The sequence below is a fragment of the Anthonomus grandis genome, chromosome 7, assembly GCF_022605725.1.
Source record: "Anthonomus grandis grandis chromosome 7, icAntGran1.3, whole genome shotgun sequence".
Lineage (NCBI taxonomy): Eukaryota > Metazoa > Arthropoda > Insecta > Coleoptera > Curculionidae > Anthonomus > Anthonomus grandis.
The window spans coordinates 2,339,043-2,364,083 of NC_065552.1; the positions used below are offsets into that span (position 1 = coordinate 2,339,043).

The following is a 25,041-nucleotide window of genomic DNA, read 5'->3' on the forward strand; positions in this document are numbered from 1 at the left end:
AAATGGTATTAACCAAACACGTCCAAGCGGTTATAGTTATAACCGCTTGAGATCCGTGACGTCACGAATTAGCCCTTTATACGTCATCAATTTGGTATAGTAATTACCCACGTCCGGAGCCGTTTTTTAAACGTCAAATGTCAAAGATGTTGAAATAAGTGCGGGAAAAATAAAAACAGACAACAAATTATTTCCTTTTTAAAAATGACACAAAATTTATTATGGCTAAAAGGTTTCCTTTTTTGATATTTATGTTTAAGAACTAATTACATATAATATTACTGGCGTCTGGGGTATTATTTAAAAACAAACAAAATGATGATAGAAGTAACTTTGTATGTACATATAGTGACGACGTTTCGGTCAGGGTTGTTATTCTGCGAATATTCAAACGACGGTGCCATATTATTAAGAATGAGGTCAAAAGTGCACGTGCGAAGGTGTAATACTACTTCGGCGACGCCCCCCAAAATTCTTAACGAACCGGGGAGGACATGCATGCCTTTTAAGTTTAAATGAAACGCCATTAATCTGACGCCTACCCGGCTTTGTTTTAACAACCCCCGCACAAAGTGTTTGTCGCTCGTGTAGAGCACCACAATCTGGGCGCCATAACTTTTTTGACTTTTTTAACTTTTTTGGTCTGTGTAGTACCTTACCGCATTTGCATAGAATACAGGGTGGCCCCAGAACTAGAAAAAAACCTTATAGAAGTTTAACCGTTGATTTGTTTACTCATCGATTCGGTAAAAACCTTGAAAATGTCTATAATTCCATCCTACAACGCGAAATTCCGTAAAAGGAATTCCGATCGAGCGTTCGACCTTGCCGCGCGAAAAAGTGATACAATTTTTTTTTACTGTGTGGGTTGGAGAATAAAGAATTATTTTATTGCAGTACGACCTCGGGGGCTTATAAAATATATTAATTATGCATATTTTGTAAGAAAACATGGGCCATCGTACGCGGCGCCATCTACGGGCTATAAAATAAATAATATGCGTATTTAAAAAATTGTACAAAAAAAAAACATATTAAGACTTAACTGACAACTTGAATAAAAGAAACAATAGGAATGTCATGTTGAAATGAATGAAGAGGTTTTATCCATTAATTTACCCAAATATCATTAAACTTATTTGAAACATCTTTTAGGTCTGTTCTAGACGTTTTATCCTTATCCATGATATTTTCAATTTTATATTTATTAGAGTCATTATTACACAATTAATGTATGTATTTCCAAATGTCTGTAGATGAATTTTTATATTTTGCTCCTTCATAATTATTTATCTTATTTTATTTTTATATTTATTATATTCTCTAACTGTTGGTCATTTCGTTGCTACTTGTTTAATATCTTTTTATACAGGGTGTTTTAAAAGCTGAATTATTTGTTTTAACTGCCTATAGGATTCGTTAAAAAGAGTTGATATACCAAAAATCATCTACTTATATCAAAGCTGCATAATAAAAGAGATAATAGAACATAAAGAATTTGAAAAAAATAAGAATGTTAATAAACAATCTTTTTGATATTCTCGGCGAATGCCGTGTAAATATTTACCGTTCTTTGTTCATTTATCTTACTGCTATTAAAATTTGTGTTATTGTATGGTCTTCAGTACAAGTCTTTACATATTGCAGTATGATCACTATCAACTTTTACGAAATGAATAGACCAGGCACCAGGCCACATTTACACAAGATGGAGTGCAAAATTTCCACAACAATCATGTTTGGGCAGTAGAAAACCCGCATGCTGTAAAAAGATCTAAGCTTCATTAAATGCTTGGACTGGCATGCATACTGAACCCTTCTGTTTTCCACCTCGACTGATCGGTGAATTTATTTAGATTTCTTTGATACAATCTGCCACAATTGTTAGAAGATGTTCCTCTAGATGTGAACTAGAATATGTGGTTTCTACATTATGGTGCTCCACCACATTGTAGACGATAAGTTCATGAACAGTTAAACAATGAGTTTGTCCATAGATGGATAGGGAGCATTAGACCCATTTCTTGTTGGCCTCCTTGCTTCCCAGATTTGACGCCTTGCGATTTTTTTCTATGGGGCTATTTGAAAAAGTTGGTGTATCATAATGAAACAGCAAATATTCCGGAAGAACTTCAAGGGCGTATTGAAAATTCTTAAGATTGAATTTGTGGACAACAGGGTGTTGTTTTCGAAACTTGTAAAGAGTCTTGGCGAATCGCCAAGGAAGATTTGGATATTAATCGATCAAATTGGGACAATTTTGAACAATTTTTTTAAAAACCGCAACCATTTAACCTAATAAGGATTTTTTTTAAATAGGTAATTTTTAATTATGTGAACTAACTTCTTTTGATAAGTTGACTGATGACTCTTGGAAAACACCCTGTACAATTTAATTTTTTGTTCAATAGATTTTGAAGCCTTTTCAATGTATAATGTATTGTTTTTGATTTATGAAAGTGCAGGGTTTTTGTATTTTTTTCTATACAACAAATCACAACATACAACATACAACAGATCTAACAAATCATAATTGTATCAGGATCATTTGATAAATATACCTTATCCCAAGTTTCTCTCTGCAGATCTTCTCTAAGATTTTTATAGTTTATACATTTCTTGTAAAAAAACTTTGAAGATCTTGAAAGGCTTTTGTAGGTGGTTACATTGATTATAGCTTAAATAGGATAATGGTCAAACATATCTTCCTGAAAAACAAAGGATTTAATATGTTGGTGATTTATCTTGGACCTTTTTATTAAAAAGTGGTCCAGGCATCTTGATCTAGTGATTTCATTTACGCACGAAACGAATTTATTTTCGTTTAAAATAGTTTTGCAACTTCTGTTTTTCAGCAAAAGTTTTAGTTTTTAGTTTTTCAGTTTTACAAGCAAAAATTTAAATGAATATCATGATTTTCATGGTATTAGGATTTATAAGATTCAAGATTATCAATGTTTTGTGTATGGGCTTTTCCACACACGGTATTCTGGATTATGAATTTTTCTATTTTTTTTTTAATAAAACACCAATTTTTTGATAAATAAGTGTAATTAGAAGAATGAAATAAAGCACTGCACTAACCGTACAATTCTGTTAAAAATTGTATAGAATATACAAATAAAAATTTTACAAAGTAAAATTCTGATTATAACCGAATCTTGTGTTATGAACTGTTTAGTGACCTGTTGGCCTGAAATTAAAAATGTGAATGTAAAAAAAAATGGATGGAGTGGAGAATGTGGCTGTGTAAAATGCTTACATAATGAGACGTTGCATTTTTGATTATAGGAGGATCTTTGTACTATTTGTCAGCTTTAGTGAGAAAATTGAATAAGCGGTTTTAAGAAATTAAAATCTAATAACTCTGTTTATAAAGCTAAGACTGTTTATAAAACTTAATATGCCGCCTCCTGTAATAAAATATTAAATTTATATCATGCGGCTGGCGCGGCGACTAAATAAATTATAGTCTAAACAATCAGAATGATAAAACAAATATTTTAAAGTGCATGCTTTGTCTCATTTTAGGTGAGGATTACTTTCTTTTTATAAAATTTAACGAAATTCTTAAAGAAGTACTAGAAAAATCACAGATCTAAAGCAAATATCTTAAATTCTTACCTATATGTAACTTTCTATTTTGTATTTTTAAAAATAACCTCTCAAAAACTTCAATTATTTTGTTTCCCTACAGTTGGCACAACTAAAATTTGTCAGAGTGACCAACATCGAAAGGACACAATCACGCAAAATGGCGACCCCCTAGTAGTGGTCGTTTACTTTTCATTGAATTGGCAGTCCAGGTATATTTATAAGTTCATGGTCTTTATGAATTATTCAAGTCAGATGTTCAAATAATAAAGACAATAAAAAACGTACAGAAAATGCATGGTTACATTGTGATAAAAGTCTCTATTATCTGTTTTAGTTAGAATTGATTTATATGGGTTCGTTGCTTATTGTAATGCCCGTGAGTCTTCGATGTCAAACTTTAGAATTGGCACAAAAAGATCACCTGCTAACCTAATAAATATAACTGGACTGCTAATCCATTGACAAATAAATGACCCGCCATCTTGCATGAATGTTGTCCATGATGTTGGCCACTCTGACAAATTTCAGTGGTGCCAATTGTAGAAAAACAAAACAATTGAATTTTTTGGGAGTTTATGTTTAAAACAACGAAATAGAAAGTTACATTTAGTTAGGAATATAGATAGTTGCATGAGTTCTAATATTTTTCTTGTACTTGTTTAAGAATGTCGTTAAAATTTACAAGGGATAGATGCATGCACTTTAAAATATGTGTTTTATTGTTTCTATAAACTTGTATCTGAAGGCGGGAACAGACTAAGCAAACATTGTTGAGCAACAGCTGAACAACTGTTGATCAACTTAATTTCTGGCACATATGTTTTAATTCAGAATATGATTTTAAAACAATGTCAATGAACGACATAAAACGATGTAATTACAAATTTATGGGTTACATAACAAATGCATAACTAATACATTAAAATAAATAAAACAAGTTTTATTACTTAAATAAAATTATATATTATTAAATAAAGATTAATTTATATAGAAAAAAATTATATAGATGTTTCAAAATTTATATTTACTGTCAACTAGTTTCGGGACCTAAAGGATACTATACTCCTTAGAGAGAAGCTTTCCAGAATATCCTCTTCAAAGTCACATTTTAAGGATATAAATTTAAAATTAAAGTACCTGCGTTAATACTTAAAATTTGAATTTCTATTTATAATATGAAAGAGTGAAGAAAGTGCACGACACTGCATGAGCCACGACTCTTTATATTTGAGTTCATGACAGATCACATGTCAAACTTCAGCGTTGGTCAACTTTATTTAATATATCTTTTGTTGGCAACACTGAACATGATCATAGTGACCAACATTATAAGGACATAACCAGTATAAAAATGGCGGCCACCAGGGATCGGTTATTTTTGGTCATGGTGGCCATTTGCATGAGCAGTCCAGGTATAATAAGTTCGCGCTAATAGATGTCACGTACAGTGGTTATTTCGGTTTAAAACGCTACTGGGGTTCAAGGCCTCCTTATTCACCGGATTTGCGTGCAATAAAACAAACCCAATTATATTCCATAATAAGAATAATATATTCAATATAAATGCATGTAAATAAATATATACCTAATAAATGAATAAAACATATCACGTCTATATTAAGCTAGATACCGCTCTAGACAGATAAACATAGCTTACAACCTTTAAAAAACATCTACCACAATCCAGACGAATAACCTCCAGGGGGCACCCTCTGTCCAGGCGACGAGGCTCCCTTAACCTTCTTCACCTCCACGATATCGTCCTGACTCAAAATATTCCCGATGGTGGCGCCTCCCTTTTTAACACACGAATGCTGGTGCTCCTCCTCACTGGCCACCACCGTCTTGTTACCATCCGAATCGGTCTCGGAAACCTCACTTTTGGACGAGGTCTTCTTCTCGATCGTCATCTGTTCGATTTTACAAGAGATAACGTCTGGGGGAGGAGCTACCGTCTGCTCCTCCTTCTGCTCCTCCTGCCTCACCACGTTAGAAGTGGTAGTCGTCTCCTCACTTTTAATGGTGGAGACCGATTCGGTTTTCAAGACCTCCTGGATGCTACTCTCGCGATGTTTGACATCTTTACGGGGCGAATGAGGGATGACGTCGGGCACGATGTCACCCCCGAAGATGTTGGAGGTGCCGCCGCCTGGCGGTTTGAGTACCCGGCTGCTGTTACGTTGATCGTGGAAGCCTACGAATACGTGAGTCATCTTGAAAACTCTGAAAAAAATGTTCAATTTTTAAGTGAGTGAGTTGATTTTACTTATTATATTTTATCTGGTTTTTGTCCATCGTCAAAAATTAATAAAAAAGGCAACGATAACCGGGTAGGGGATAACGTTAAGGGCTGACATGTAAAGATAAGGACGATCTGTGAGAATCTTTAAATTTTATGGTTTTAAGAGGTTTTCGGATTAAACAAAATAAACAGAAATAGCACTTACTAGTACTTATGCGGGTAAAAAAAAGGTCACTTCAAAGAAAATTGTAATGAGTGGGAATGTTGGTATTTACAAGTACTCAAAAACATAGGCCATGACAGATGTTTACACCAGGATTCTTTTAAGGGATATTTCTGATATGATCCTTTTTAGAATTCAGTTCAATACTCGAAAACAGTCGCGCAGCAGTGCCCACTTATTCTCCCGTAACTTTTCTCTAGTGTTCCTGTCAAATTACAAAAGTGATAGTCTTCACCACATGGATGAAGCTTGTATGGTGAAAATCGGAATCGTATGTCGGCCATCTTGCTTGGCAAAATTGACAGGGAGCTGACAGACAGTTGTCATTGTCATGCCATTTGAGTTTGTTTTTTATTTTAATGAATGCAAGCGTGGATTGACTTTGCTAATTGTTTTAAGGATGTTATTTTAAATTCATGACTTTTTTTCTAAGAAGTTCTCTTTGAATATTGGCAGTAATGTTTTAATTGATTTGCAGCAAGCAATTCCAGGTTTCTGGTAAGAAAATCTGATTTTATTTATTACTATTATGTTTTGGTATTGTCAATCTTCAGTCTAATAAAATCAAATTCAGTTGATTTCAATGAAGAAGTTTCACCTTTCAAGTATTTAATTTTTATCTTAATTATTATGTACAATGAGAAAATAGCCCAAAAATTTTGACAACCTTTTCTAATCTGTTTAAAATTAGGGTAGTTCAGTGCTAACAAAATACTTTCAAACATTTTTAGATTAATTCTAATTTTTATAATGTCCATTATATTAAATTATTGTTATTGAGTAATTTTTTTTCAGGAAAATTAAATAATAAATGTATTAAAGAAAAACATTGTTTTATTTCCATTTATCCAATTGGTGATATGTCGTACACTATTGTTAGTGCACTCTCGTAGATTATTGCAGTAAATTAACTCATTTAGATATGTAAAATAAGGCTGAAAAGTTTTATTTTTGTTCAGATCAATATCTGATGCTAACACCTAATCAAAAAGGCCCATTTCTCCATGAGTAACCTTTTTGATTAGGCTTTCGCTTTAAATATTAGGATTAAATGATAAGATTGTCAGATTAAATGAAATTTGATTTCCCGCCTTAATTTGGTCACGCCTTTCTACCGTTTTGATTGGTCCAATTAGGCACGTCAAACTGTCAAGTTAGTTACAACAGTTTCCGTTGCCAAGCGAGAGGACGCTAGCACAGAATAAACGATCTCAATGAGATCGTTTATACTGTGACGCTAGCTGATTTGTCAGAAGAATTTCTATCAGTTTGTATGGAACCACCACTTCTCTATATATTTGTGTCCTGTGATGTGTGGCACTAGTGCAACCCAGAGTGTTGTATTCTATAATTTGAAGGATGTTAGTCTTATTGATAGTTTTATGGTATTGTGTAGGGGAGCGGGGGGGAATAGGAGCCAGCGGGTAATGGGAGCCACCTCGTGATTTATGCCATGATGTGCGTAATGTAATCTTGGAACGCAGCTAACATTTAACCTTGATGCTTTCAAACTACTTTGAACGGTTACATCTAAATCAGTTAACCCCTATAAACTATTTATCTATGCAATCTATCTATATAATTACCCCAATTTTTTTTATATTAAAAATTTATTGTAGGAAATGCCTCGAAATTAGAAAATGAAAACTGAGAAGGCGGCTTGGACCCTGGAAGACCTACGAAAAGCGGCGCAATTGGTCGACGAAGGATTAGCTGTCAGAAAAGAAGCCGTGCGTTGTGGAATTCCATACCAAACATTGCAGAAACGATTGAAAAAAGGACAACTGCAAAGTTCAGGAAAACTTGGTAGACACCCCATCTTTACCCTTCAGCAAGAAACGGAAATTGCACAACATTTAGTTACCCTTGCAAATATGTTGTGGGCCAACTAGGTGGCAATTTTGTCGCTTAGCTTACAGATGTGCCGAAAATTTAAGAATTAATCACCCCTTTAATAAACATAAGCAGTTAGCTGGAAGAGACTGGCTAGATGGATTCTTAAGACGGAATTCCACGATCAGCATTCGTAAACCTGAGGCCACGAGTTTAAACCGCATCAAGGGTTTTAACAAGGACGAGGTAACTCGCTTTTTCGACAATCTTCACACGGTTTTGTCTAAACAGAATTTCAAGAAGTCCAATATTTTAAATATGGATGAAATGGGAATAACGACGGTTCAAGAACCTGGAACTATATTGGCTAGAAAAGGTCAAAAAAGGGTAGGTTCGGTAACTAGTTAGGAGCGTGGCAAAAACATTACTGTAAATTGTTGCATGAGAGCATGAGCGCTGCCGGATCGTTTGTGCCCCCATTTTTAATATTCTCCAGAAGACGATTTTCTCCACTACTTGCTAAGGATGGGCCTCCAGATGGGTTCAGATGCACAGGTATTTTTCCATACCAGCCAGATATTTTCACTGATGCTGATTTTGTCTATAATTGTGTGCCACCAGCTTGCGTGGATACTAATGAGAAGACAACGGGATCACCGGTAAGTAGCTCTAAAATAACAGAAGCAAACAGCAAAGACAATGCCCAAAATCAGACACGGTCTCCTGTGATTCATAAAACACCAACAAAAGATGAAAGTAGTCGATCATGCAATCCCGTACCAGGTTGTTCGACATGGCAAGATGAATCTGATCAGTCCATTAATACCTCGTTCATCTCTGATCTCCTTTATATAATATCCCCATTGCCTCAAAAAGACGATAATAGAAGCAAGAACTTAAGACTAACACGAAAACAGCATTCCGAAATTTTTACCTAGACACCTATGAAGATATTTTTTGAATAAAAAAAGCGAAAGAAACAAGAACGTGATGAAAAAAAAGAACATGTAAAGGCATGAAAACAGAGAACATAAACAAAACTAAAATGAACAGCAAAATAGAAAGTGCTAAACGACAAGTAGAAGCACGAATTGTGGTCATCAGAAGTTGAAGAACCTTTGAAGAAAACAGTTATTAGCAAATATGTGTCCAAAACGGAGTCAAAACCAGTTAATAAATATATTAAATATACAAAAGAAAAAGTTGTTTACAAAAAAGGCACAACAAAAGTTGCTGAAGAATCGTCATCTTCAGAAGACGAAGAGATAAGTGAAAAAGATATTTGTGACGACGACGAGTGCGATGATCTTAGCGACAGCGCCGCTCATGTTAGATGCATTATTTGTGACGACGTTGGAAAAAATAATGAACTGTGGTACCGTTGTACGAATTGTGGCAGTTAGGCACACTCTGGAGGTAGGATGTTTTACTTTCCAACACTGCGACATGCGATAACGACATGCGACACTGCGGTGTGCCGTACATTTAATCTGGCACTAGTCAAATTAGTGTGTTGTTTAACCTATCGACTTGCGGCACCGATACGGCGGCATCGCAGATGTCGTCGCAGTACGTCGACGAGAAAAATAAAATAATTTCTGAACGACAGTGACAGCGCAGCTAGTACTTTTGTAGCATCCCCGGCATCGGTCTATTTGGTATTTTTTGCGGTTAAATTATTTGTTTTTTTTTCTGCCATGTCACAAATCATAGATGATGACTTCGACGACGTTTAGTAGATTGTGTCCGTGTTTTTCCAGTCCTTTACTTCAGGTCTTATTGGTTTAGGACAGCGATATGAAGGCATTGTCGTTATATCCTCTTGAATTGCACTCAAGATATAATAGTACAAACCACGTGATACTCTGAAAAAGGCCTTGAATCGCGTCTCACTATCGCTTAAGTAGCGTTCAATAAAAATGTTGTAAGTTCCCTCTTTGTCACGAATCTTGTATATGTTAGAATGTTTCTGGAAAGGTTCAGGAGCGTGAAGTAATAGAGCTAAATTTTGTTCTTCTTCGTCGTAAAGCAAAAGAATCGCAGCAATTTTACGACGAATAGCGTTCATCTTGATAAACTGTACTGCCTCAAACGATTTGCGCTGAACTGAAATGTCGCATAGTAAGAAAACAGTTGGTCGTAAACCCGCAATCTGCGTCGCGACAGTTCAATGCACGTCGCATGTCGCATGTCGCATATCGCATGTCGCAGTGTTGGAAAGTAAAACATCCTACCTTAAATGTTCAGGCGAAGAAAATGCAGAGGCAGAGAAAAACAAACCACCGAGAAGGGACAAAGCCGGGACCGATTTTTCTTACGCATGTGCGAGCTTATTTGGTATACCTGTCTTATTGCCGGTCCCCTGCCAGCCGTCGGTTAGTCCGGTAATATCAGAGAAAAACAAACCACCTGAACCACCAAAAAAACCACCACACGTGGTTTGTTTTTCTCTGGTTATAAGGCCGACCATATTCCCACAGAAAATGCCTTTCGGTATGTTTGTGGCTATATTATGAAAAGAGCACTTGAAGTTCATATTAACTGTGATACCTGCACCAATTTCGGCAAAATGTGTGATGAAATTGATATAAATAGATTATTTCTTCATTTTAAGGCTTATATGTAATTTTGGTGGCTTACAATCTCCGCCAGAAGGGTTTATTTCATAATATATATTTAAATTAAAGGAAATATTCAATTGTAATTTTGAGAAAATGTGCATAAACCAGGGAATAACTAACAATTTATTTAACATAATGAAAACTATTAATTATGAATACCCTTGTGCACATTTTCCAAAAACCTTTATCTTAAAATTTTTTATGGTTGAAAATATTGAAAATATTTTACACCATTAAATATAATAATAGGGTCTTAAAAACAAATAAAGATAAAAATGTTTGAAAACTAAAAATTTTGCGGAATGTATAAATGTACCTAGGTTTAATTTAATTATTGCCAATGTATTTTTGTGTTTCATTATACAATGAGCCAATATTATTTCCTCAAAAAATGAAAGTTTTTTTAGAAGATTTTTTGTTTTTTCATTATTTATCCTAAATGGTAATTTTTATAGTTGGCACTATACCGGGTGACACAGGAAAAAGGGAACACGCAATAACTTTTTTATTTTTCAAGATAAACAAATGAAATTTGGTATGTTAATAGAATGGTTATAAAGGCATATTTTGACGTATTCAATTGTTTTTTTATCACTTCCGGTTGAACCGGAAATGACAAGAACTTTCTTATTTTAAATGCACCCAGTATATTTTTTCATACATTTGTTTATCTTGAAAAATAAAAAAGTTGTTGCGTGTTCCCTTTTTCCTGTGTCACCCGGTATAGTTTAGGTAACTTCACTATACCAACAGTAAAATAATATAATAGTTTTCATTTCAAATTCCCAATAAAATTTTTAATCTATTAATTGTCGTATTTCTCTCCGTGTACGGAATTATTAAATTGCCAAAACGATTTTTCTCCGTTACTTTATATGTAGCGCTAGTCATTTAAGCCCGCTCAAGGGCACCAAAATTGGACCCCAGAAAATCAACGGTAAATGCGGGTTTTGTCGCTTCTCGGTGGTTTGTTTTTCTCTGGCAGAGGGCTGGCTATATTTGTGATTTTTATTTACGACGGTAGTTATATTTTAGCATGTAGGTATTTTTGCTTAAGAATTTATGTTATACGTTTGTTACATTTTCAAATAAAGTCCATTTTTTATGAGAACTAGCTTAATACTTATTAAAAAGATCTTAAAAACTACAATAATAAATCTGGCTCCCATTACCCAATCGTTGTGGGAAATGAGAGCCAAACGCACTTTTTTAAAAAGTTTTTTTATAAAAAGAAATAAATTCATTTTTTCCACAACTGTTATTAAAATGTAACGTTAAAAAATCCTTTTAAACGCTGGTATGTTTGAAAGAACTTGAAAGTTTTTTTTTTATATTTCTATTGACAATAATGCATTAAGTGGCTCCAATTCCCCCCCGCTCCCCTACAGGTGCTATAAACCTGAAATGGCCTTGTGTCTACGTATTTTAATTCTATTTAACAATCACAATAACTAGGGTAAAATATTTGCTCACAGATACCTTTTACTTTTTAGGTATGTAGTATCCTATCATCTCATATAAATGGTCTCAAATCCTGACGTAAGCAATACATCTATCATTCTGAATTTTACACGTTTCATTTTACAAGTTACTGTAAGTACATTTATCGTTTTGCTACTGTTTACAAGTTTATTATTGTAATACATCCTGACAAGATGTTGTACATTTATTAAAATCAAATAGAAATAACTGGAAGTAATATAATACGCCCTCTCAAGAATTTAGGCCCAGACAAATTTAATAAAGTCTGAGGGGTTAATGAGGAGCAGAAGAGCGGAGGAGGAGAAGGACTTGATTTAGGGTGAAACGAGACGATGTATGATGAGCGTGGAACCATAGACAAGGAAGACACTTTAAAACAAAGAGAAGAACTGTAGTAATTAGTTAATTTTATAATTTGGCCCCTTGTAATTTATGACAAATAACATGATAGACAGAATGGCACTACTCTGAGTAGAACAACGCAGTTTATGTTAAGTAATAAAACGTATAAAGCTAACAATAAATATTTTATTTTGTTTAAACAAAACAAACAGTCCTAATCTAAACGCAATAAGTACAAGTGCAACTAACTAAAACAACATCAATTTGCCTCTCCAGTGAGTCAATTCGACTTATCTTAAAGACTCATTAAAGACATAAATACGTGCATAAATCTTAGTCTAATTATCTTATAAAAGATAACATTTGGTGAGCATAAAGACCTGTCAAACGCTCAGCTATTCCAATGTTAATGTAAGCGATTTTATGACCCCGGCAGTCGGTCAATACACTCACTCGCCTCGTGCAGCCATTTCTCGGGAACGCGTATAATTAAGAAAAAATGCGACTTATGGGATGATTAAGGCACTTGAAACGCCATTAAAACACTCGATTTCAGATATTTTATGACGTGTGATGTTTAACATTATAACCGGGACGGATATAGTAGGTACGTGCCGGTTATTTTAAAACGCTTTTCGATTTTTTTGTTTTATGTATATGTCCCCGAATATGAAATGTCTCAATCATCCTGTATACTGATTCAAGTTTTGATTGGAGCTGTATATTATGATTTAACTGCTTTGTTGTAATCTTCTCGAGGAAGCGTACACGCCCCATTAAAAATATCTAAAAAGTAATTAACAATAAATAACCGATTATTTATTATACGGCATGAAAAATGACCGATTAGGTTGGGAGATTAAACGCGCGGCCAGAGAATGCAAATCTCGTCCCACATACCTTCTCTCAGAATCCGCGTATAAGATAATCTTTTTTTTTTTTTTTTAATTTATTTATCGTGAACGATTCGATGAAAAAATGGAAATAATGTACCGTTAACTACTACTTTTAGGGATAGTATTTATGTTTTATTGCCAGGCAGGTCATTTTATCGATATAAAGATTTTTTTTCGTTCAAATTTAGCGACATCAAGAAAATTGTCGAGTTAAACCTCACTCGTTTAACGTTAAATATTGTGTGCCAACGCAGACAGGAAAAACTGTTACTGTGTGTAAAAAATTATTTATGCATTTGACTTGTTTAAAAAATAATAGATTAAAAAACCGTTGCAAATTATGAAATCTAGAGAGTGCATTACAGAAAGGAGAGGAGGTGATCGTGTTGGCCATAAATCATTTAAAAAAAAGGAAAAAGTGCAAGAGTTTATAGGAAATATAAAAGGTAGCGAATCACATTATAATAGAAAAAAGCCTGTACGAATTTATTTGCATAGTGAACTGACGCAAAATAAGCTGCGTACAATCTATAACGCATCTATTGCTCCTGAATTTCAGGTGTCTAGGACAATCTTTCAGAGAATTTTTTCACAATTTAACATTGGTTTTAAATCGCCTGCTTGCGATGTTTGTACATACTGCAGGAGGCTATCACTGCAAATAAAAAGTGAAAAAGATGTTGCAAACAAAAATAAATTGCAGCTGGAGAAAAAAGTGCATAAAATGAGAGCAGCTGCATTCTATTCTCTGCTACGTAAAGATGATAACGAGGATACGATAACGTATTGTTTTGATTTACAACAAGTGAACAAGTACAGCCCTTACCAATGACACCGATCCAGCAAGCGTTTTATTCTCATCAAATTAGTTTTTACTGTTTCTGTGTTGTTGACCAATCCTCTAAAGAACCATTTTGTTATACATGGACCGAAGATTAGGCTGGTAGGGGATCACTTGAAATATCTACAGCCTTATTAGACTTTCTTGAAAAAAATATTCGAATTTGTGGTAAAAAAAAACGTTAGATTGTTTTGTGACGGATGCGCAGGACAGAACAAAAACAATGGGTCGTATGAATAAAAATGAGCATTTAGTATCTACTCATGAATTTGGAGCAAATACTCCATGTCATATGAATAAAAATAGGGAGCAGATGCTCCACTTGAGTAGGTACTCTTATGTATAATTTGCTGTGAGTTCATTCTCAGTTTTCCTATAAATAAGAATTTGTTGATGCTCCTCGGAAGGAGAATGTACTCCACAATTTTGGAGTCTGATATATAGCAGACTTCAGTTTGTCTACGGCAGAACTATGCCTGAGTTCATTCTTAATTTGCGTTCTAAAAAATATTACAAACCTAGAAGGCGTACCTGTGATCGTGATTTTAAAGTGTTATATCGATTTACTAGAGAACATGTAGAGTGGATATCAAATCACTTTTTGGGTACAGAATCTGGAGAAAGAAGAGGTGGTGCTATAAATAACATTGATAAAATGAAAATATTTTTGAGATACGTCGGTGATCCGGGTTTCCAATCAGGAGTAGGAGAAGATGTTGGTGTTCATCAAAGTTCTGTCTTAAAAGTAGTGACGGAAGTTACTGAGAAGCTAATAGAAAAATGTGGTCTGTGGATAAAATTTCCTCACACTGCTGCCGACATAATAGAGGCGAAACAAAAGTGGCAATCCAATTATTCTTTTCCTTGTGCATTGGGCGTGATAGACTGTACCCACATACAAATAAAAAAGCCACCTATTCATAGCGATGAATACATTAATCGCAAAGGATATCACAGCATTAATGTCCAAGCCACATGTAATTCAGATGAGTGGTTTACAAGTGTAGACGCTTCATGGCCAGGATCTGTTCACGATTCACGGATTTGGAGCAATTCAGAAATTTCAAATATTGCGAGGAATGATTTTCATAGGTCGCAAGCACTACTCTTAGGAGATGAAGGATATGGTATAGCACCGTGGCTAATGGTACCTTTTAGAAATCCTAATACACCACAAGAACGTGCTTATAATAATTTATTTACAAAGGAACGTGTAATAATTGAAAGATGTTTTGGTCAACTAAAACAACGATTTCCGATGCTACAATATAAAGTGCGGGTATCTATAGAAAAAGTTCCAAAATTTGTCATATGCTGTTGTATATTACACAATGTAGCAAAATATTTAAAAGATGAGCTAGATCCTATGGAGCTCCCATTAGAGGATATCCCACTTGCGTATCCGGCAGAAGAGGAGTTGGATAATAATAATATTAGAAGAAGCGGGCAACGGAGGCGATCTGAGTTAGCAGATGTCATTCTTGCTCTCGCTTGAAGTAAGTAAAGCGTGGAAAGAACTTATTTATCATTTTTATTATTAACACTTTAGAAAAATGTTTTTGTCACATGTTAGAATTCTTTATTTCGTAAGTGATTCTAAAAAGTATTGACACATTATAATTTGAAATATGCTTGTCCATTGTCAGCTTGAATGATATTATTATTGCTTGAATTAGATTGTTCATCAACATCTCTGTTTAGCTGTCTCTTGAGTTTTTCCTCTTTCATTTCTAAAACTCTCAGTTGTTTCAGTAAAACTAGTCTTTGTAGTTCGTTATTCGAGAGTTGTTTAGTAACGTTTGTTTCATATTCTTCGAGAGGACTACCTTTATTATGTTTCTTTTTTTTAGGTGCATCTTGTACTGTACTAATAGCATCATCATTTGCTGCACTCGTTTCAGAAGCAGAAGTTGATTGCCTAGGGATTGTATCTTCATGGCCGATTTTCGTCTCTGTTTGTTGTATGCCGACGGATAATGCTCCTAAAATGAAAAATTAAGTAAATATTCATACAGTTTCTATATTAAAAAATGGACAAGTGATAAAGTTTCGTAAATAATATTGTAACTTTTTTTTGTTTCTAAGCTACAAAAATGTCTGTCTAAAATACTTGATCAAATGTTAAACAATAGGTAATTAATTATTATAAACAACATAACTTTATAAATCATTCAATTTTCACAAAATAATAAATAATAGCAAACTTTAGATAGGTTCACTAATATATATGGTAATTTAAATAAAGTTAGTTATGAAGAAGATATTAATTAATTTACCTGGAACTTTTGCAAGTACTGGATTTGTGTTGCCTTCCATGATTTCCAACAAAATCTTTTCCCAATCCTGCAGCACAATTTTCTTATTTCCAGTCCTGTTTATGTCAGTCTTTTTCTTGAGTCTGGATTTCATATTATTAATTTTTTTGTACATTTGACTTGTCGTTATTTGTGACCCGAAATTCAGCTTCCACTGTTTGTTAATCAGTTCTATTGCTTGGCTTTTTGACTTTCGGACAGCTGGTGTTTGTGACTTGGATAAAAGTATGGGAACATCACGTAGCATGTTTACAAATCCCATTTGGGATTCGCAGACTTCAGTTTCTTCTTCACTTTCACTCATTGCACACTGATACTTGAATTTATACTAATACACGAATATGCGAAACGCGGCACTTGTTTATTTGGTGTTTTTTCAGGTGCAGACTTGTTTGGAAATATCGAGTATCTACTTTATGTATTCGGAGCACATACTCCTCTCAGCGAATTATTTTTATTCATATAAAACGGAGAACAAACCAGCACTTCATGCTCATGCTCATGAGTACATACTTGGAGTTTCAACTCAAGTGTTATTCATAACAGCCAATATTGTGCTTCATGCTCTGATGGCCTGATTGTCCAAAAATCGTGAAAGTTCTGTCCAGAATATAACTTTGTATTTTCCAGTTCGAGGCCACAGTTTTTTGCCTGCCGACAGAGTGTTTGGAAGGGTGGAACAAAAATTGAAGAAATTGACTACTATAGTTTCCAAGAAGGAGTATTTTGAAGTTTATGAAATGTTTGGAACTGTTGGTACTCTCGGCGAGGACTGGGTTTTACAAGATACTAAGGCACTTTCCGCAATATATCGTAATTTAGACAATATTAGCAACTTAAAGCGAATAAAGATCCTCAAAGAAAAAAAGGAAAACGTTTTTCTGTTTTAGTACATGGTCATATGTACCACAGATACATCGCCTGCTACACTATTAAAAAGAGGAGTGTCGCCTCAAAAAGCTTGCTCTTATGTTATGAATCCGATTCCTTTACAACACGCAGTAGCAGGCCCGAAAAAGAAAGACGTGGATTCCCTTCTAACTCAACTTTATGGTGAAACATGGAGAGAATGTGAAAATTTTTCTGCTAGAAACGATTCAAACATCCGATGATGGAGCAACCCTGCCAGAAGTATCGGCAAGTTCAGAAGAAGATACCGCAGAATGTAACTGCTTAGACGATGATCTTGGTGTGCATATTTGAAGATAAATAAAGTTGTGTCTGCTTAATTTTTGTTTTATTATAAAGAATAATTTTAACTATCAGCTTTGGGAACCTGCGAGAACAATAAAATAAACCTTAGCAAAATTAAATGGTTTAATCAAAAGCAAATATCTCATTCGATAGTCTGATCAAAAACAAACATATTATGTTAAACCCAATCAAAACCAAACAAATGGATAATAAAAATGTAAATAAATCTTTTAAAAATAAAATATAATTTGAACTCTTTAATTTTATTTTGTTGCTTAATGATCTTTTAACATTCTACAATTCAAATAAAAACATTTTACGCTTTAACTCAGTTTCTTATTTCAGGCATCTGTTTGCTTTTGCTTGCGCGCTCCTCAAGTATTGATAACGCTAATCTGTTTCACCCATAGGCTGTGACATTTAGTAGTTTTCTCCACCCTTAGAATTCGAATTTCCCGTTTTTAATTTAATTCAAATTTGGCGCCACAATCGATTATTCTATCTATCAAATATGATTGGTTAAACAGGTTGCCAATAGAGTTACGGTTTATAAATGTCAAAGAATTAGTTCGAATTACTTCATTTTTAGTAGATGGCCAGAGAATTTCTTCGCGTTAACAAGTCAATACCCATTTCAGTATTAATCTATGCTCTGTATTTTTATGTTCGTATTTTATGTATGTATTGAATCGAAACGAGGTTGTTCTTCCTTCTTTCATCTAGAACTAGTTTTACCAGACTGTCCCTGACCAGACTGCATTCTTGAAACAATACTACTTCTAACCTCACTAAACAGTGGGACTTATGAATGTCAAAATGATTAAAAAATAACCCTTTGCTGAGTATACCTATACTAGAGACAAGGGTGCAGAAAGTGGTTTAAATAGCCATAGCAATTTAGATCATAACGGCCATCTGGGGGCACTCAGAAAATAAGAAGTTGTGTAAGGCAAGAAGGTAAAAAATCTGAAAAAGTGGGATATATGAGAAAAAAGTGGGATATATAAATGATGGTTGGATCGTTGGTATAAATAAGTATTAGAATATATATCTCAGTATACAGATTAGAGCACAGAAAATGGTTAGTATAGTCCAGATGGTTTATAGTCCACCTAAAGTAGGTGCCAAAGGATTTAAAGCAGAATACGAGGTTAATGTAAGATAAACAGGAGAGTTCCAAATTGGTAGGTAGGTGCCTTTAAAAAATAGAACGGTGGAATAGTGTAGTATTTTCCCTAAAATGGGACACAAATAAAGTAAAACGGCGTTTAAGTATCGCCAATTAACACCAAAGAAAACTACAATTTTTCGTACTTTTTGAACTTAAATGGTTATGTAATTTAAATGCTATGCGTATTTATGTAATTCAGATTAAATCGATATTTTATAATTGAAGACATGAGTTGATAAAGGTGCTATGTCCACTTTTTTCAAAAAATGACTTATTTGTATATTTGGTTACCTTAAGTCGTAATACAACCCCTGAATAACTCAAGATTCTTAAATTGTTAATAATAAGGATTATTTTAATTGATAAAGGTACTATGTCCTATGACTAAGTACCCTTTTTAATTAGATAAATGTCCATAAAATAAAATGTCCATATTTAAGGACATAGCTGGGGTCGAGAAGTAAAAGAATGTTAGAATTAGTAAAAAACAAGAAAATATGTGTTTTAAATAAAGGTAAGTCCGAATAGAGAATTTTTTTGTAGATAGAAACTGTATTTTGTACTTCCTTAGAGGTCAATACCAATGCGGTGATTTTGGAGCAGCCAAGCACTAGTGGGCTTCAAAAGAAGGCTAACTCTAAAGCAGGTAAGCATATTAAAACATTTTTTACTACCTTTATGAATTAATGATCTCTTTTTAATAACAATTTACTTCCTCGATGCGATTCAATTTTTTATTTAAAAAAATACATATATAATATACATTACTTGAGTTATTATTACATACATACCTACCCATGTACATAAATTAAATTTTTAGACTATATGGATAATTGTACTGATGAAAGTGTTATATCAGGCAGCGAATATTCCCCTTCCAGTGAAGAAGATTTAGAAGAGGATTCTGATAACTCAAATATTTCTTATTCGACGAGTCTCATAAACAAATATCCGGATGTTGATAGAGTCAAACGTAAAATGTTTCCGGATAACCAAAAAATTAAAAAGGTAAAGCTAAAAAATGTTAAGATTAAGAAATAAAAATAGAAATTAGAAATAAGTATAAATTTAATAAATAACTAAGATATTTTTAAGGTTCCGACAAGCAGCAGGGAAACCCCGGATAGGATTGACGTCATTGACGAAGTGCAGGAGGAAATACCTCGGGAATAACGTATAGAAGACCATAACCAGCAATTCCATGTTACTGCCGATGGAATAAGTAAAAGAGAAATTGTTAAACCAGTTTTAAAAATAACTAAAAAAAGAGTCCGGAAACCTGATAATTGGAAACGAAATAAAGCGGCAAAGTTAAGACAACAAGGTAAAGAATATATTTCTCAAAAGACTGGTAAAGTGATGGAAGCAAAAACAATTAAAAGAGATTTTCTGTGTAAAGAAAAATGTAGAATAAACTGTACTGAGAAATTTAGTATTGCAAGCAGAGAAGAAATTCTAAGAAAATTTTATAAGCTAGATACAAATTCCAAAAATATTTTAATTTTTAAAAGTATTAAGATGCAGGAAGTTTATCGTCACCGCCCTCGTAAAAATATAAAAACGAAAGCTTACAGCTTTAAATATTTTATTACGTGTGATAAAGAAAATACACTAGTGTGTAAAGATGCTTTCTGCTCTTTATACCGAATTGGACGAAAAAAAGTCTTTAAAGCTCAAAATGACTTAAAATCTGGCCAGGTAATGCCCTCACCACATAAGCAAGGGCATCACAAAAATCCAAAAAAAATATCCGATGAAGTAATAAACTGCATTGAAAATCATATCAAGCAGTTTCCTTCAGAAGAATCACATTATTCTAGGACTAAAAACCCACATAAAAAATACCTTTCCCCTTTACTAAATATTAACCGACTTCATCAACTGTATATAGAGGATTGTCAAACAAAAAAGCTCGAAACTAAATATTTCGTAAAGGCCTCTTTTTACAGACATATATTTGAAACAAGGTTTAACTTATCTTTTGGTGTACCAAAAAGTGATACTTGCAGTTTATGCGATGCTGGAGAGAACTCTTTAGAGCACTCGAATAATTTTCAACTTACTTTTGCGCAGCAGAAAGTTGACCGCGAAGAAGTAAAAATGTCCAAAGAAAAATGTTACATAACAATGGATCTTCAACAAACGATGCCTTTGCCAAAGCTATCAACGTCAAAATCTTTTTATTTAAGACAAATGTGGCTATACAACTTTGGAGTCCACTGTTTAACCAGTTCTGGTCATAAGTCCTATTTTTTTACATGGACTGAGGATATTGCCAATAGGGGAAGTAATGAAATAGCAAGTTGTTTGCTACGATTTTGTCTGCTTCTTAAAGAAGAAAATCCCCAAATTGATCATTTAATAATTTGGTCAGATCAATGTGGGGGACAAAACAAAAACTTCTCCATTATTAACCTTTTTCAATACCTAATATTAAATAAAATATTTAAGATCATTGACCATAAATTTCCCGAAGTTGGTCACAGTTACCTTGACTCTAACAGAGACTTTGGAAGAATAGAAAAGGTTCTTAGAAAACATCAGAATATTTATATACCAGACCAATATTGGGAAATTATTAGATCTGCGAGTACCAAACAAAGTGTATGCCTTAACATGGAACATTTTTTTATTGCTTTGAAACTCTACCTGCAAAACTTCATTTAAACAAAAGACTCACTAATAGTCTTGACCAAAAAATAAATTTTCGAGATAAAGTGAAGTGGCTAAGAGTAAGTTGTTTTGGAAAATACTTTTACAAAACTAGTTTAGATCCGTTTATCCCATTTATGGAAGTTGACTTACAAAAAAAAAGAGAACTGATAGTACAAAGTAATCAAGTTGTTTTACAAAAGTTACCTAAATGCGGTGGTTTGACTTCTGAAAAAATTTCAAATCTACAAGATCAATTTAAGTTTATTCCAGCAGAGTATAAATGGTATTATGATATTGTTTTAGAAGAATGTTTGAAAAACCCTAAGAAAAAACGTAATTCATGTTAAATTTAAATGTTTCTGTGTCTTTGTTTATAAATTTTTAATGTATCTTACTTTGCTTTTGTTAATCTGCAAATAAAATTTAATTTCCAGATTATTTAATAGTTTTTTTTTATTATTTTTTAAAAATTTAAATACAACATAGGTGACATAACACCTTTCTCCACTCAAGTTTATACCAACATCTGCATAAAATGTTGGTTGATTAAGGTGCTATGTCCATTAAAATTAAAATTACTAAAAAAGTATAAATTCTATAAAAACAAAAAATATTATATCAAAAAGTACAAAACGATTCTAATCTAATAAGATATTGGTAATTTTTATAAAATTTATTAAAAAAAATATATAAGTGAAAACGCGTTTCCTTCAATTACTCAATATCTGAAAAAGTGGACATAGCACCTTTATCAACTCATGTCTTCAATTATAGTGTTGTTATTTGAAAATTTTATGTTCAAATTTCGCGCCAAATCTTAAAATTAACTTTGACATTTTGCTATATTCATTATAGTTATTTGACGTCGCTATTGTTTTGCAGTAGATGACAGATGATATTTGAAAGTTGAATTAAGTAAGTACCATTCTATACATTGATAGGATACGTACTTATTAAAATCAGACGAAGAAAGGGTACGTTTTTTTTTATGTTAAAATTTAGTTTTAGTGATCTAAAGGCGTCATAGCACAAAGTACTATAGACAAAGACAATTCCTTCCCTTCAAATTGACAGATAGGTAGCCATTTTGGAAAAGAACAATGGACGATGTTAAGACATGTCATTACACGAATTCAAACAAAATGGTGACGAGTTCTTCTGTGACAAGAACAAAAATTCCGTTTGCCGCTTGTTATTAGGTGATAGTTTACAATTAAAGTTTAAATTAAATAGTTTAAGCTTAGAGGACACAAAATTGCTTCTACTTCTACCTCCTGACTCGTTTATTCATGTCTATTTTTGGGCGTGGCTTGGATAAACTATTTTTAAACAAAAGCGTGACAGTTGAAATTTTCAAAATGGCCGAAGGGTGGCTATCTTAAAACTGACGTTTGAGTTTCACAGTCCGGACATTATCCTAAATGTAGATGGACTTAAAGAGTAAAATAGCGGGTCTCCTTGTCTATAGTTATTTGGGATATTAAGAAATTAAATTACGAAATAGTTGGTTGCAAAATTAAGAAAGTCGGAGTAGGGAATATGAGCATGCTCAATTTTTAATAGGGCATAAAATAACCTCTAAAAATGACCATTAGGTGGCAGGACTATATATGGTTAAATACCGGTTCTCTCGAGAGCACCCCTGGAGATAAGTGAACGTTTGGAAACGAAATAAAGAATAAGGTAATCGAAATAAGGTGAACAACGTTTATCAAAGATATTTCAAAAATATAGAGTAATCACAAAAAAGATTAATATTGGGGTTTTTCGGAAGTTATATGTAAATGTTTAATTAATAAATTTCTCAACTCTTATAGGGTAAAAAAAAATGAAAAAGGCATTCATAGGTCTACAAAAATTGCCAATATATAATAAAAAAAATATCAGTAAACTTACACAAAAGAAAACGCCTAAAGACCGCAACAGAATAAGTAAAAAAAAAGGAAAAAAAAGTGGTAACACAATGGACTTATTGCACTTGATATTCTCGCGTCGTACTGCGGTGGTTAAGTGACCGCGACCAGACGTCAGACACAGGAAACTGAACCTGAGTGAGTAAAGTCGCGCTCGCTAGCTCCTATACGAAACGAGATTTAAAATTAAACCCCTGCGGCTTCACTTCTCGATTCTTTATTTCTTATTTCTTCGGGCTTAACATTGAAGAATTCGTAAGACGATACCTTATATGACTCGCGAGTCGCCGTTGAAGGTTACTATGCACACTTTCCGATGCGTCTATAAACGTATTTATTACAGGGTTAAATTTAACTAATGGACGGACGTCTTCTAGAATGTTATAAAGACGGTGTATTGGCTACTAATTAGTCCCTATAATCATCAATCAAACCCCAGGCACAGTTTCAAGCCTCGCTCTAATAAATAAAGGGTGAGTCATATTTATGACAGCTGTGACAGTTGACGGATGTCAAAATTGTCACATATCTTACTAGGACTTATTAATAACTTATAGTAATATTTCAATCAAGTTGGTGAAATCACTGGTTCAGAGTCCAATGTGAGCGCTTTGAAAGACCTTGGCAGAACAATAAAATACAACAGTATGAATGAGAAAATAGTAAAACCTTATTATCTATGAGGTTATGTTTAGGTATCCAATAATTGGCGTCATGTTTATAAGCAAATGAATGCGATCATATCGTAAGCTTAAATCCGTTTAGTTTAGTTTTTTTTTTATTTGGATAAATCGATTTAAGCTATAGATGTAAACGAACCCATCTGCTACGTGAAACTAGAGCTGTATTTTGTGAGGCTTTGCTACATAGCAACAAAAAACAATATTTTAATTATACACTGACAAATAAACACTAAATATTTCGTTATTGTGTAGAAAAAGCCGTTTTTTAATCGTTGCTATAAAATAAAGACCATAATAGGCATCGATTCGTGCTAACTTCATGAAAAACATGTGTAGATTTACACAGTATGTCTTGAATCATAATAAATCAAGGTTTACGCAGTTAATTTTTTAACTCTATAATAAATAAAGCTGAACAATTTATTTTAACGATCAAAAGAAAATATATAAACATTCTCACTACACAGGTTACTCCAGGTAGGTAACGAACGTACTCAGCTGCTACCTGAATTAGCCTTTCTAGCCAATACTTCTTTTATATTAAATAGAAGGAAAATATTAAACATTAAATAGTTCGTTGCTGTGTAGGAAAGGTAATTCTTCTATGGTTGCTACACAGGCTAACTTATGAAGGGCGTGTGTAGGTTTACACAGAATGCTTCGACTAATTAAGTTAAGAGTTGGCTAAGTTTACGCAGTTAACTTTTAAATTGATGATGTTTAAATTGACCAATTAGAAGTTGAAATGACGAATAGATCAGCCTGTTGCAAAAACTCTTGTTGTTAATTAAATTATATGCAAAATTAACATGAAAAATAAAACGGCTTTTTAGTACACACACATTGATGAACAAAATAAAAATATGTAAACATTCTCATTATATAAGCGACTGTATTAAATTAATAGATGTAAATGTAGTCAGTAGCTACGTGAACTTGACTTATATTTTTTAGTGGGCCTTTGCTACCTAGCTACAGACCTTTAAAAAAATGATTGAATTACAAGAATATTATTTATTACTCCCTTTTAGTT

General features: G+C 33.4%; 2 protein-coding genes across 3 annotated transcripts; one reads left to right on the forward strand and one right to left on the reverse strand.

The window, feature by feature from the left end:
• Nucleotides 1–5,124: 5,124 nt before the first annotated feature.
• On the reverse strand, nt 5,125–23,540 carry LOC126739000 (uncharacterized). The gene is made up of 2 exons (XM_050444524.1): nt 23,309–23,540; nt 5,125–5,820 (listed from the first exon to the last, which is right to left on the reverse strand). Exon 2 carries the CDS (start codon nt 5,808–5,810, stop codon nt 5,271–5,273), a length of 540 nt encoding a protein of 179 aa, XP_050300481.1. The 5' UTR covers nt 5,811–5,820; nt 23,309–23,540; the 3' UTR covers nt 5,125–5,270.
• LOC126738998 (uncharacterized) lies at nt 19,247–21,894 on the forward strand. Of its 2 annotated transcripts, XM_050444522.1 has the most exons (3): nt 19,247–19,403; nt 19,578–19,765; nt 19,853–21,894. In XM_050444522.1, the coding sequence occupies exon 3, from the start codon at nt 20,117–20,119 to the stop codon at nt 21,422–21,424; it is 1,308 nt and encodes a 435-aa protein (XP_050300479.1). In that variant the 5' UTR covers nt 19,247–19,403; nt 19,578–19,765; nt 19,853–20,116; the 3' UTR covers nt 21,425–21,894. The 2 variants fall into 2 exon arrangements, with proteins under 2 accessions (XP_050300479.1, XP_050300478.1); XM_050444521.1 differs by having other exon boundaries at nt 19,578–21,894.
• Nucleotides 23,541–25,041: the final 1,501 nt, after the last annotated feature.